At 41.3% G+C, this 15,563-nt stretch overlaps 1 protein-coding gene across 1 annotated transcript in view; it reads left to right on the top strand.

Annotated features, from left to right (window-relative positions):
* The window catches only part of KCNH5 (potassium voltage-gated channel subfamily H member 5), a 160,264-nt gene that overhangs the window by 18,180 nt on the left and 126,521 nt on the right, over positions 1–15,563 (top strand). The window contains exons 3-4 of the mRNA XM_061376495.1: positions 6,451–6,557; positions 10,839–10,967. Of these exons, the coding sequence (XP_061232479.1) occupies positions 6,451–6,557; positions 10,839–10,967 (236 nt within the window). The remainder of the gene's footprint in view (positions 1–6,450; positions 6,558–10,838; positions 10,968–15,563) is intronic.

Raw genomic sequence — 15,563 nt, 5'->3', positions numbered from 1 at the left:
AATTGTGAAAAAACAGTCTTTCAAATCAATTATTATTAAATCCCAACCCTGAGGTATCATTGAAGGGCTAGGCAAGCTAGGTTGCAAAGCAACGTCATTCAATTGTCTTGTGTCCAAATTTGTCACATCTAATACATTTATCTACAAAACCAGTAACACTACCCTGAGGGGGGGCAGGCTAATTTTCTTTACAATATACTGTTTTGTTTTAAATGTCCCGTCCATCCACAATTATGACATCTCATACCTTTAGTACCCCCACAATCGCCCTAACCTTATTGTAGAAGGGGTTTAACAGCTGCGCCGAAGGCAGTAGCCATGTGTCCAGCCTTTTCCTCTGCTGTGCCCACTTTAAACCGTATCTGAAGGTGGGGAGTAAGCAAAGACTGAACTATCATACAGATATCATAAGGTGCTAAGATATATGCAGAAAAAATATGTGTGATAATTGCCTGAGTATATGATGATTTTAAACTGTAGGATGTTACTGGTTGATGCGCCTCCCACTCCTTTCCCCCCTGTGGAGTGTTAAACACCAGGAATGCTGAGGGACCCATAGCCGAAAATTCCCCCATAACAATTGCATCTTTGATCATCCCACGCCAACGTTTAGCAGGGTTATCACCATAATCCCCTACCCTGTGCCCAACACCCCCCTCCCACTCCCCTTTCTTTACTACTGGATTGTAGAAGGGTGGGGCAGAGGGTTCAGAGGTTTCTTTTGTCTCCAATACTTCTAATTTCTTCAGCAGCTGTCGCACTTGACCATCCCTGAGGATCATTCGCATCTGCCAACGAGCCGAACTGTCTAAACTGTCTGAATCTGAGTTGGGATCAGGAAGGGGAGGGTACAAGTCCGGTTCTGCTGGAGACTCTGGGTCTGGTTCCAATTCCAATTTGGAGTCTCCTTCCTCTGGGTCAGAGGTGACCGCTTTTGCACTCTCTGCCTGTACTTTCGGGCGCAAGCGCCGTTTCACTTTGTCTTCCCCCTTATGCCGAGGAGGCTTCTGTGATGCCATGCCGGGCACAACGGAGGGGGCAAATACCATAGACATAGCACTCTTCTCTACATCTGACTGACTTTGCGAAGGAGCCGCGGCCAGGAAAACAGATGCCACTGCTGCCCATTACGATTTTAATTCCTTTAAAGTCTCAAATCATCGATCTCCATAACGTAGAATACTTCAGGGCTTCCTTTGTCCCTTTACTAATCTCATCCCACAACACCTGTACTATATGTTGCCATTCAGAAACCTCAAAGGCAGCTTGCGCTGTGGGGATCAAGCCACGATCACGGGCCCACTTTAACAGCCTCTGTAAGGCGGCACTATCATGTTGCAGTCCTCTCTTATAGAGAATATGTTGGAGGAGCCCCATCACTGCCTGTTCCTCTTTGATAGCAAGTGCCCCTTCTCCTCCCTGGCCGCTCACCTGATCAGGGCGAGATCCCACAGTTTGCAGATGTCTGACTTCACAGCACTGGGGCAGCGCTGAATTTCGGCTGGCTCTCTGCCCCCTCTTCTTTGATCGGACCTTCAAACTTGCATGCCACAAGTTACCGATCTGAGGGTCCCTGTTTGGGTGCCATTTGTCGATGCGGGAGTCATGGACAACGCAGGAATGATCAATGTGATCAGCGAATGCCAATTTATCACAAAGCTTTAACTCCTTATATACCATTTCATACAGGCACTTACAGTAATTTGGCATATTATGATTGGATGCATGTCTTGAAGACCCTTAGCAACTAGCACATAATTGGTTAAGCACAGGTGTGAGAAATTGATCTCGAAAGCTTGCCAACAGCCCACAGTGCTCATAACTCAGTGAATTCCAGCTTCTTCTTATCTTGCTTGCTTAAGCTTCCTCGAGTCTCTCATGGCCTTGCTGTATGTTTCAGGATTATTCAGAGTTTATGTACCAGTTACCCATTCTCCTGTGAGAACACTGTCTCCACAACGCCCAACATAAGAAGGACAAGGACCATTTGGAATGAGTCCAGAAGAGGCTCTGAAGATGATCAGAGGGCTGGAGCACCTCTGCTATGGAGACAGGTTGAGAGAGTTGGTCTTGTGCAGCCTGGAGAAGAGAAGGCTCTGAGGAGACCTTAGAGCAGCTTCCAGTACCTGAAAAGGTCAACAAGAAATTTGGAGAGGGTCTTTTGACAAGATCCTGTAGTGACAGGACAAGGGTGGAATGGCTTTAAGCTCAAAGAGGCAGATTTAGATTAGATAGTGCGAAGAAATTCTTTACCGTGAGGGTGGTGAGACACTGGCATAGGTTGCCCAGAGAAGCTGTGGCTGCTCCATCCCTGGCAGTGCTCAAGGCCAGGTTGGATGGGGCTTTGAGCAACCTGGTCTAGAGGAAGATGTCCCTGCCTGTGGCAGGGGGGTTGGAACTGGAGGAGCTTTAAGGTCCTTTCCAAACCAAACAATTCTGTGATCTGAATTTTAATCAGCAATAATGTGCCCATTGGCAGGAAAATCACTTAGAAATACCTCGGTACAAATGCCAGTCTTCCTAATTTCACAGGCACTATATAAATGCACAGCCTACTCAGGGGTCAGGCCGCGTGAATGTGTGATGGGAATCACGGTGTGTTGCTCTTCCTGGGTGCTTGTGGTATCCAAAGTTGCATCTGTAGCTGGAGCTGATTCATAGAATAATTGCTATAAGGGAGTGCTAAAATGCACAGGAGTTTTAGGTGGAAGGACTTGTTTATAGGTGAAGATAAGCTGACAGTTCTGGAGGATCAGGGCATTTGCAGTTCTGACATCTCTAACATTCATTTGACCTTGAACCCCTCTCCCCCCAGCCCTGCCTGAAGGTGCACCAATAGATCAGCCATCATGCAGGAAGACCATTTGTTTCATGCCCAGTTGCCCACACTCATGACAATGTATGTCTTGATAAATACCTTGAAAGAATTAACAGCTATAAAACATTAAAATCTAGTTCAATTTTCTAAATATTTTTCTATTTTTTTTCTAAATATTTTCTAAATATTGTTTTTCTAGATGTTGTTTTATAAATATTGTTGCTTATCAGTTAAGCTCTATTCTCGTGTAGCCTTTGGAAGAGCAGCCACCCCTTGAGTGGCTGGTTAATAACCTACCATGGCATTTTACACTTGGCTTTTGCTTCAGGCTTTGCTTTGCTTACCCTTCCTTGCCCCTGAAAGCTTGGTGCTGGGCTGGAGATAGCTGTTTTTTGGTTTTGTTTTCTAAGAGGAAACCTGCTTATAGGCTGTGTTTACGTGTTGCCTTCCAGCTGTAGAGGTGGATGGAATTCTATCTCCTTGCTGAAGTGGTTGTTTACAGATAGTGTTTCAACTGAAGCACTTGCAGCGCTCCAGTCAGCATCTCTGTTCTCCCTTGTTTTGATTTACAGCCATTATAAGTGGGATTAAAAAATGTCTGTGAGAAAAATTCTGTCTCCACTGAAGCCAATGGCAAAATTCCCACAGCATTCAAGAAATGGGATTTTGCATGGTGGGTAGAGCGTGATGGACTTGAAAAAAGTTTGGTTTAACACTCAGGTATCACTTCTTACCCTGACTTGTGTGTGTGAGAGAAGGCTTCCTTGCACTGCCAAAGCTGTGCAAAGAAACCTTGATGAGGGTGCCGGTGGGACCCAGGGAGCAGAGCCATTTCTCCTTAGAAATGGTGTTTGCTCTATAGCTTGCAGAGCTTTGAATTTGTTGACATGTATCAGTATTTGTAACTGATGCCTTCTCATCCAGTGCTTCTGGATGAAGGGAGCTGTAAATTGGATGTAGACTTTTGTGCTTCACCTGTCCTATATCCTGAATAATTTCTCACAAATGCTGTTAAATGCCACCCTGGCATGCACTGTAGACCTGGAGCTGTTCTTATGCCATTACTGTGGATCCTGACAAAGGGCAGAAGTGCACTATGCAAAGCTTCAGATGTGTTTTTTCTGTGCCAAGGGATGCTTTCAAAGGGAGGTGGGATCCCAGGCGTCTTAAATGACAAATGGTCTCTTTCAGAGATGGCAAAATTATCTAAGATTGTGCCTTTCTCTGAGTATTTCAGTAAGTCTTGTTTCTCTTTGATATATCTATTTTCTAGGTAGTAAGATTCCCAGTAGCAGAGTGGGTTTGATATTTACGTCTTGTACAGTTTGCACTGAAGGCACTTGACAATCACTACATAACAAAAAACATGAAGCAGAAAAAGAGTGATTGACTGAAGAAGTAGGAGCTCCTTCATGTGTACAAAGTAGGACAGACTAAATTAAGTTAAACCTGTGATAAGCAAAGGTCTTATATAACTTGTACAGTGAGTAGCTTTGAGGTTTCTTTGGTGCTATTAAAAATTGCCTTCTGAAAAATGTTTTTATTATCCCACAGGCCTTTAAAATGTCTCTTTATATGTGAGAATATAGCCTCTAAAACATAAAGTTGGTTGTATTCAGCAATGCTGACTAGTATTTTCCACTGCTCAGAATACTGAGTGTCATTTGTCATCTTAGCACTAATTAATGGTGACTTTCTGTATGATAAGCCATATAAAAGTCAAGCACTTCAACAAATTCATGGGATTTTTTCCTTCAGGACTAAGAGAGACATTGTTTTAAATCTTAACAAAACAAAAAAAAAAAAAGAATTCAATTGCACAGCAGGCTGTGTGAAAACTACCAGGTCTTACTTTGCCTTGCGGACAGAACAATCTTCTTTATCTCATCGGTGCATTAAAAAAAGCATAGATTGAAAAACCCAAGACCAAACAGCCTCTTTTTGTTGTCACCTCATGTATAAATGTATAAAAGATGATCAGCTGACCTCAGAAAGAAAGACAGGTCTTAAGAAATGAGCAGTAGGCTTTGTTTTGCTTTTCCTAAAGACGGCCATGTATGTTGATGATAAGCAGTACCTTAATGAAACCCTGTGCTCTGGGTAAAACTGTTTCCTGACATCAGTTGCTGTAGTAATGGCATCTCCATTATAGTGCTGTCCAAAAGGTAATATTTATGACATGTCATTTATCAATAGCTCTCCCTGTGTTACCAGAAAAGAAGCAGCTGAAGTGACATCCAGATGCTGGAGTCACTGCCTTCATCATCCATGCTGGGCAGCACCTTATTCTGGGAGCAACCCCATTGTCTCCCTTGGTTGGCTGTATAAAGAAAAGATTCATGGTCTGGCCTTCATTGAGTGTTTTAATGCTTGCCGAGTCACTAACCACTATGCTGTTTTATTGTTTCTTTCAGAACAGTAGACATAAAATAAATGTTTATTGAACCTTTGGAGGTCTGTTGATCAATAAAAGAGAAGCTGCATTGAAACCACAGAGGCACTGATAGCTTTTTGTTTCTCTTTCATACTCCAGGGTTGTCTGTTGTAGGTTCAGCTGAAGCTCAAACTGTCTGGGAACAAAGAAAATGAAAAAAAAAAAAGTCTGATTAATTAAAAGTGTATTCACCAAGTGTCTGAAAGCTTTTACCCCATGTTCCATTTTCCTTCAATTCTGTAATTGTGAATTTGCGCAGAGCAGTCTTCACTTATTTTTAATCCAGGGAAGAATAACAATGAAAGCCTCGCTGTTTCCTTGCCGAAGCTTTCAAAAGTAAGGTCAGGGGGTTGGGTTTGCTTACAGCAGCTGAAAGTCTGACCTGGAAAAGAATGTAAAGATGAGATGGTCAAGTGGCAAGACATAGCAGAGTTAAAATTACATCTTTGTATTTTCAGCCTGGAGGGGGATGAATCTCCAAAAGCATTTTAATGTTTTCCATATTTTTACTGAAATATTGAAGAAATGCATTATGCAATAAGGAAAATGAGACTGAATTGGTTATGTTTGGTAGTAGTGCAGATGTAGCTCCACTGAGATAACTTATACACCTTCTTTCCATGCTGAATTTTCAGAGCATTACAGTCATTATGTCTTACTGGTTAAATCCTACCTCTGAAACTGGTATTTAGTAAAAGGTTTCTGATTATCTTACTGTCCCAGATGCATCTTGACAAGATTAGATTTGTAGTCATTGATTCAACTAACAGCCTTTACCTGCGGTATCTTCCACTCCGCCTCCAGAAGCCTTTTCAAGAAAATTGAACAAAATTTGGGAGGTTTTAGAGGTTTTGTTCTATTTTCTCTGTTTTGGCAGCAATATTCTCATGGCCTGCAGCTGTAGCATTATAGGTTATCAGCTCTTTTTATAACCATGTATCCTTAAAGATATGCTCAGGAAAGCATTTAATGAAACATTGCAATCAATTTATTTATTGTCATTTACAGTAAAAAGGTGGTCATGGTTACTCAGTATTGTGGGTTTTCTTGTGACACTCCAAATATTTAAATGAACTGTAAATCATAGTTAAACTTTGTTAAATGACAGTTAACATCTCTAATGCTTTTGCTGTTTTAAGGTGACTGTAGCAAAGTTGTTGCTTGTCTAAAAAAAAGAGAAACCTTTTTTCTTTTTCAGTTTTATGTATGGTGAACTCACAGACAAGAAGACCATTGAAAAAGTCAGACAGACTTTCGACAACTATGAGTCAAACTGCTTTGAAATTCTCCTCTACAAGAAAAACAGTATGTATATATTTGTGTATGGTGTTGGGTGTGATAAAGCATATTTAAAGTATATAATATATTAAATTAAACTTCATTTTGACATATGGGTAAATTTTGGGCAAGATTTGGAGAAGAAATGGGTATTTTGATTGCCACAGCTCAAGAAGACAGATTTTTTTTCAGAAGTGTTCAGGTTGCCAAGAATAGTGGTGGTTCCCTGCTGTCTCTAGTCTGACTTCTTCTTTACAAAATATATTTAGTTTTGAGGATTTTTTTACTGAAAGGAAACTGAGTTAAGTGAACAGAGATCTTGAATGAGGTTCCCCCACATCCTTCAGGATACACCCCCATCTCTCCTCAAGTGCAAACCCAGACCCCGATTGCATGTGTGGATGCTCCCAACATTGTTGAGATACCTCTGTGATGTGTAAATCAACATTTATGAGCTCTGGTGAGAATACTAAATTTGGTGCATAATGCAGGAATTAATTAAATAGCCAAGGAATTTTGAAACTGAATGAGATGCATGACCTAAGTCCCTTCCTCTTGGTGGCACTGCGTTTATAGGAGGTTGCCAACACCAGAAAAGATTTTCTTTGTTTTGTCTTAACCAGGAGTCACTGCAGTACATTTTCTGTCCTGCCATGTATGTGGGTAGTACTACTTCTGCTTTATCAGTTTTATAGCACGTACTAAGCAAAACCCACACTGTTGTATGGTCTCACACTGGGCTTGTGCAGTGTTGATATCTCTCCCAGGCTGGTGTTTGAAATGCCTGCTGTTGTCAGTGGAGATGAGCAACCTCCTCCACTAGCACAGGCCATCTTCTCAAGAAAAAAACCCAAACCATCAGATGAAGCATGCTTCAGAAAAGCTAGCTCCTCTACCCTGAGCAGATTGAGTCTACCTGACTGGGTGACTGGCGTGTCAAACACAAGCCAAGCACAATCTTGATGGAGGTGTTTTCTTCAGTGTGGCTTCCATTGCCCATTACAGGGTGCAGGTCCAGTGGGGCTGGGGAGCTTTGCTGATGGTTTAGCTGCCTAGAGGCCAGTAGCTGAGGCCATGTTCCCCCCCACTGCGTGCTGGCATGGAGCACCTTGCTTGGGTGAGGTTTCCACCACGTGCTGTGGCTGAGGGAAGTTAATGGTGTGCTTCAGGAAAGCTAACTGTGCCCGACTACTGCATTTCACTGCAAACTCAAATAAACCTTTCATGACCTTGAAGAGAGCATCCTGGATACCTCGTCTTCTTGAAATAAATTGCATGCATTATGCTTTATTTCTACTTAACCCTTTTAGACTAAATCTTCCTGTCTGTGAATTAAACAGTAGGAAATGCCTTTAGATTTCTCTAATTCTGCATGCTTCAAAGAATTTTAGCGAATACTTTAGTTAAAAAGAGAAGCAAGAGCAGCTCTGAAGTCCAGCTGTTTCTGCAGGTGCCCATGGGAGCCCTCCAAATGACCTCTTTTTTGTTCCTCTGCGTATGGATGTGTATGTCTCTACTTTTTCTGCTTCTCTGCCTGTTTCCTGTGCAGGTCACCTGGATGGCCCCTCACATTAGGGGAATTTCCCAGGACAGATTCATGTTGCGTATCTTTGCAGGTGGTGGTGCCCGTCACTGCCATGCCCTGTGTCTGTGTGAGGATCCCAGAGATCCAGTGCTCTCCCTGACTCTGTCTTCCCTTTTTAACTGGGCTGGTAGCGGCTGCTCTAGCATGGGTCAGTCCTGATGTGATTTCTTTTTTTATTTCATGTAAGTATAAAGTGAGGAAAGCCTTCTCTTGGTGACTTTTCTGCAACAAGCTTTTTGCTTTGGGTTGTGAATTGTCTGGTGGAGCTTGATGATGCTTCAGAGATTTATTAAACTGCTGTTGCCTTAATAAAATCTTCACCTTTGCCCAGCTCTTCAAGCCTATACTTTCCTTAAGTTATGCAGGATTACAGAAGGACTTTATGGAAAATTACTCATATATCTTTTCAGGCTTGAGCCAGTTCCCATCCATAACATCTGTTGCCAGCTTTCTTCTCTATAACCCGAAGCAGAGAACTTCAACCTCTTGCTGATGCTAATAGGCTCACCTTTTGGCTCTAGTTCTGTAGCTGGTTTGCTCAGGGTTTGCTTCCATTTATCATACTCTGAGCCTTGTGGAAGGTCCTTCAAGAAACTGCATTCTTATCCTCCAGGCTGGATATTGGAGTAGATAGAGAAATGAAGAGTAGTTATCTGTTGCTATGAATATACTTCTGCAAAACATAGATAGTTCCTCTGTGGAAGGGCTTGTGTTTATCACTGGCAGAGACCCTGCCTGGAGGTTGCAGTGCTCTCCGAGTACCCTCCCACCCACCAAACAAGAGGTGCTTGTGTATTTTTGATGTGGCACAACTTTTTTTTTTTCCTTACCCATTGGTTTATGCTTTAGGCAGGAGGAGGTTTTGAGATTTTCAGGTTGCTTTCCCATCCTCCTTTGCTTTGTCACAGAGATGGTCTGTAAGCACTCCAGAAGCATCCATATGACTGCTGACTTCCCATGCCCCCTTGGCATTTTAAACAAGCTTGTGGGTTTCAGGTTCAGACCTGAAGGTTTACTACAACTTTCTTCTGGTTTACTGCTTTCCTTCTTACATAGTCCTCAGCTCTACCCACTCAACTATTCAGCAACCATGTTAGGCATGCATTTATATGTATACATATATAGGGTAATACTCAGCAAAGCTTTTTGCCTGCTTTTTCCCTAGATTGCTGCTTCTACAGCAACAGCCACCTTGCCTCGATCTTTAGTTTTTGTCAGTGCTGTTGTAGAGGTTATTTTGCCTACTTACTTTCAGAGCTTTTCAAAGGGTGCTGATGAGTTGCCAGGTATAACTGCAAGTACATTATTACTCCAGCTGCAGCACTCTGTTTTAGAAGTTACGAAAAGAGTCTTTTACCTTAGGTTAGCAACTGGGAATTCAGATAATCAAGTAATCAGCATAATGGCTTTGGAATTATCACAAAAATCGGTCCTCCATGTCTCCCACTTTTCCAGTTTACTGCTACTGAGCTACTGGTTTAATTGAAATTCAGCAATGCTGGATTTTTTCATGAACTCTTGTGGATTTTAACCTTTCCCACAGTAGTCCTAGCCCAAAAGGGTCTCATTGCTCTCTGGGCATCTATCCTGCAGTTCCTGGCACAGTTCCTGGCACAGTTCCCAGACACGATGTGTTAGCGGAGATTTTGGGGGGGTCAGTAGTGCCCATGGGATAACAGTGGGCAAGTGGCTTGTCTCAATGTGTCAGCTCTCAGACTGGCACTGGGGCAGCTTATGAGAAAAGCCATTATGTCAACTGGCTGAAAGCACATCAAATCCCAAATGTAATTAGCTAGCTGTGAAGGCAGCTGTGAGGTGTGTGTAGGTGCAAGTTTGGGAGGGAGGGGATACAGCTGTGGGCATGGAGCTTTGCTGGATGGAAAGTCTCTCTGACATTTATGCCCCTGCAGGTGAACAGGGTGTTTCTAAGCAGGATGCTTAAAGTCTTTTAGGATTTCACCCCTTACAGAGCAGACCTGCATGTACATAGGGGACTGCCATGTGCATTTCAGCCTAGGAAGAAATAAAACCCTTTTTAGCTCCTGAGCACCTGCAGGAGCCCTGTGTGAACAGTGAGGATTTACCAAAAGCCATGCTAACCACTCCAGCACAGAAGGGATTTTTTTGCTGTTTATTTGATGAGTGGTAGGATTTTAAAATATTCTGTATTTATTTCAAAAGCTAAATAGAGATAACTGCACTGGGAGAGTGCTCCACTGGGCTGTACAATGGAGGGTATGAACTGAAACACAAAAAGGAAATTGAATCTGCTGATTTGTCCTGATAGCACAATTATAGTCTATGTCTGGATTAGCTCAGTTCCTCTGAAATAATGGTATAGCATCAAATTTGGAGCATTTGACAGTATACTCCATCAGTTTCAGATTTGATAGCTTCATATTATGTGAGGAAAGAATCAAAGGTACCATCCATCCATTTTTTCTTGCCTTCCTACCTTGCAGACACTAAGTTTGTGAAGCATGCTGGGGAAAAACTAGAGCAAGAAGGCAAGAATAAGATATTTGATTTCAGAACTGAGATTTATAAAGCCTTGTGTCTCTACTTATCATTTATCAGATTAATGAAGCTGTAAAAATGGGAATATGTTGTTTTGCTCTGAGGGGCTGAAATTAAAAGATCTGGAAGATTTAGAAATATTGAGGTATGATCCTAAAGTACATGTGCTGCACCAAAGCCCAATGTCTTTTTTTTCTTTACTCCAGGAACCCCAGTTTGGTTCTACATGCAAATTGCACCCATAAGAAATGAGCATGAAAAAGTGGTTTTGTTCTTGTGCACTTTTAAGGATATCACTTTATTCAAACAACCGATTGAAGATGACTCAACAAAAGGTAAATATGACATACACTATTATTTTTTTGTAAATGATAAATTACATGCTTGCGTTTATTCCTGTGACAGGGACATTTCATGCTTGTGATCATCTTGAATTCAGGAAATATTTTGTGACCTGTCAGAGTTTCAAAGCCACTCTCCTAAATTATTGCTTGAAAAGAAAATATAATCATCATGAGTGGAAATCCCCCAATAATATTTTGCCAGAGTTACAAGCCTTTGTAACTGTCTGTTTGTAATTTCACTACTTCTTTGCTACAGTTGGCATTTGCTAAAAATTTCATAGCTTTGAGTAATTTTGATGCTGTATTGTTCTGGGAGACCTTTCTCCTAAGGGACTGGTATTCTTTCAAGAGAAAAAACAATTGAATAAAAGTTCAGCTCCTTTGTGCTGAGCAGTTGATATTTCCTTCCTTTCTCACTCTTGGAGATAAACTGTGAAAGAAACAGGCTGTTCAGGTCCTTTATTACTGGTCAGCCATGATGACTATGTAGTGGTGGACATCACAGATTTACTTAGCAGCTGCTGATGATAGTGTTTGTTCTGATGTGCCTTGCTCTCATCACTGAAGAAACCACGGTCAGACCCGCAGCTTTCTACAAGAGAGAACTGGGAGGGAAAGGTGGAGGGGATATAGAAGCATCCTCTGCTTTGGTATAAGATGTGTCTTGTGTCAAGTTCACATATATATTGTTTTGGGTAAAATAGTATACATTCACATAAAGAAGGGCATTTATGCTACGGCATCTACATCTCATATTCTCTTGTAAGCTGCCTTCTAGCAATTTATTCCTTGTTATATGTTTCTCTTTGTACTTGTAGAAGGCTTAATTTCTCACCAAGAGCTGTGTGTGCTCAAAACCGTCTTCCTTAGAATAAACTTGGTGTCACTTGAATGCAAGCAGGATTTAAACTATTTTCTTATGGTCTAGATAACACTTCTTGTATGTGTTTGGATAAGTTAAAAGTAGATCTATAAAGGCAGACTTAAAATAAAACGAAAGGCCTCTCTTTGGGATAGGAACAAAAACGAGATTCTTTGGTCTAGAGAGTATCACCCGTAAAGTTAGAAGATCCCGATATAGGGTATTATAAGCCATCATAAGCTTTGCTGCCTCTACAGTTTAGTTAGCAACCTGCAAATGTTCCTTTAATTCACTTTCTGCTCCATTACATAGAATTCTTCTGCCTGGAAATAATTTAGATATTTTAGGGTAAATGCCAGTTAATTGAAATGCTTTAACTGTAGAGGTCTGAAAGCATGGAACTGTCTTCTTGCTGTAGTATATATAGTATTTAGTGGGAGCTCATCAAGGAAAAAGCCAGTCATTGCAAGGATAGTTTTGTAGGATTTCCTATTTGATGCTAACTGGGGAGATCAAGATTCATCTCACATGGAACCAGCCCCTAGACCCTCTTCTTTCACCAGCTCTGTCCCACTTTTTGCAGTACGTAGATTCAGTGAGCGTGTGCTTGCAGTAGGAGAGGGAAAGCAGTCTGAAGGTGGTTCCCAAATGCAGAAATGATGAATTTTGCCTCCTTTGGATTCTTGACCTGGGAGATTTGTACTTGGCTGTCTTCCCTGGGGAGTCAGGGGTGTGCTGGGGGACTGTCTTGTGGTTGAGGAGGAGCAGAATCCATCTGACATCCATTATAGGCGCAATATACATTCCTACAGGAGAGAGCAATAGCTGTGAAGTGCATAACTTGTGTACTGCTGTTCTCCAGTGAAGGATACTGTTAGTTAAAACGCCAGGTCTTAATGATGAACATTGCAAAATATTGTCATCAGCAGCCAGACAATTTTGACTCCGTGGTTAAAAAAACACTTACAGTACAGCCACATCTTTTAAATTTCTTTAAGGCATATGATTGGTGTCTTAAGGGTGTTTTGATTAGAGCATTGATTAACACTGATCAAGATACCCAACAGGCTCCATAATTACAAACCCAAAAGCAGATTTTTCTTCTGCTTTTGCATAAATTAGAGCTTGTCTTTTATATTTATATATATATATAATGATATTTGAATATTTGCACCATTTTACTACAAGGTTGGGAAAACAGCAGTATTGTACTACGCTTTCTATTTCAACTGGGTGGATCTACGGAATCCCATGGCACTGGGATCACAGTGTTGTTTTGTCAGACGTAGTGCTGTGAGTGATGCATAATTCATTGTCCCTGCAGATAACATTACAATGTACTTGGAAGCTGTTGGGCCACTTTCTGAGTTATGCGATTGGTAAATATATACATTACAGTTTAGTGGAGAATTTTTAAACTTTCATAAAAAGCATTCCAGTAAAATATTGCTGTTGAGTTCTGGGATTTGTCATTGAAAGAACTGGTTGTTTTGTTTTGTTTTTTTATTTTAAAGAGAAGGATGAAGGATTTTTCTTCAGAAATTCTGCCAGGACTATGCAATACATAATACATAAGTAACTATGGTGCAGATGAGTTACTGTCTATTACTTATGGGAGCAGTAAATTTGAGATAAAAAATTCAACAGAAATAAAATATTGATGTCATTATGCAATAATCTCTCAGTACCAATATATTCTACACTGTTCGAAGGTATGTTGCTTTGTTGGGAAGCTTCAGTATATCATGCTCCCAGAAGTCACAAGGATTTGGTATTTAAATCATAACAATGGGTGTACCTACACTGCAGGGTGTCTGTGTGTCCTTGCTCTTGGAGATAAATGGTTGGGTTGCCAGATCTGTTTGCAGTGGCTGCAAAGTGGTCAGCATCTCATGTAGACCTTGCAAGGGAACAGCAGTTTTGGGGAACAGGGAACATTGCTCTGGTGCTGAGGACGCCCAGTAGTGTTGAGGAGCTCTTCATATTTGTGGAAACAGGACATAAAATGGTTATCTTACTACAAAGCTCATTGCAATGGAGAGTTGAGATTTTTTTTCCTAAACTGAGCTTAAAAATATGCTTATTTACAGGCTCAGGACAAAAAATACAGTTGACACCCCAGGGATGAGCCCTGTGCAAGCAAGGGAAGTTAAGAGAGGTCTGGGGCAGTATGACAGATGGTGTGTGTCTCTGCTTACCTGGGCACTCGCCTTTTGCTGTGTGTTAATGCTGTCACAAAGGAGGAGAGGGAGGAGGGGGCTTTGCTTGCAGGAGAGAGTAAAAGTAATGAAAAATTTTCCTGGGTCACCCAGGAGACTCTGAATTTGCTGCAGTTCAGAAAGCTGTTGAATCTTATTGGACTGAAAGGAAGACTGGCGAAAAGGGATATTTAAAAACTGTCTGCCTCTAATAAAATATAGTGGCAGAGATCAAAACTCCTGTTTCTGAGAGGGTAGAACCAGTTTGGCATAAAGGATTTGGCTATATTGTTTTCTTGATAGCTATATGACATCTATTATCACTGGGCAATGTGTGGGAGACCAATGATGTATAGCAGTGTAACAATGACCAAAAAGTAGTGTTGTATCCTTGTAATGGAAAATTACTTGGAAAGTGTCTAATCATTCAAAAGTGTAAAAATACTCTAGCATCTCAGTAGAAGCAGTGAAGATGAGAACAGAAGGAAACACGAGCCACCTGCTTGACATGTTTGTTCCACTTTACCAAGTGGGTAAAGATGCCACTGGCAGTTGTGCAGGTCTGGAGGTAGGGAGAACACTCTGTTGGCTTGGTTTATGGTTTGTGGTGTTCCAGCTCTTGAGTTGGTGACTGAATGAGCTGCAGATGGTGGCAGTGTGGAGGAACAGGTGTGAGAATTAGTGATGGGCAGAGGACTTGACAGGAGATGATGGCTGCACTTTGTGGTCACTGGGACGATGCCTTATTTTCCAGAAAAGGAGCTGTGCTGTTTGTTTGGTCTCTTTCTTTCCTTCTCCTGCTGCTCTTTGGCAATATGAATATTTGCCTGATCTTGATTCAGTACCAAGTAATAGGTACTGAATAGGTATGGCCGTGGTTGTATAGGTCCAGATCCCCAGGTATCCTGGTTGAATGCTTTACACAAGCAATAGAAGACCATTACAAGTGTATGAAAGAGGGCATTATGTATTTTCTTTCAGAGAGTAAATCCCAAAGTATCTGTTTTTTTAATGTTTGTACCACTATAGGGTCACAGTTGGATGCTTTTATCAGCTTGCTGTGCTTTTATTCTGTCTTTACCCAGTGGCCTTTTAAAAACATCTGAAGACTTTCAATTCTGCCCAAGACACACAGTGGTAATAATCTTATTTGTCAGAAAAAAAAACAAGCCATTTTTCTGGGCCCTAACTGTTAGAAGAGCAAATGGAGCTACTTCAGATGTTAACACCATTTGAAGCCAGGAGTGCTGTAGATATTGAACTGAAAGTTTAAGGATTGAAAAAAACCCCATCATTTTTTGGCTAATAGTGGAGTTTCACCTAGTTGTGCAATGCCTTTATTCCCTTTGTTATTATCAGTAAAGAAAGAATTCTGTCCTGAGGTAAACTTGCAAGGTTTTTTGTTTTTTGGCTAGGATTCTCACTGGTTATCTTGAGTCTCTTTTGAGTGAAATATCATGCTTGTCACCTGCTGGAAGTGATTGGGAAGAACTGGTGAATACTGATGGGATACTAAATTAGGATGCT

The sequence above is a fragment of the Neopsephotus bourkii genome, unplaced genomic scaffold (assembly GCF_033783945.1).
Source record: "Neopsephotus bourkii isolate Nb327-2 ecotype Australia unplaced genomic scaffold, CSIRO-AGI_Nbou_v1 NB_1707, whole genome shotgun sequence".
In the NCBI taxonomy this organism is placed as follows: domain Eukaryota; kingdom Metazoa; phylum Chordata; class Aves; order Psittaciformes; family Psittacidae; genus Neopsephotus; species Neopsephotus bourkii.
This window is presented reverse-complemented; position numbering and strand designations above follow the sequence as displayed.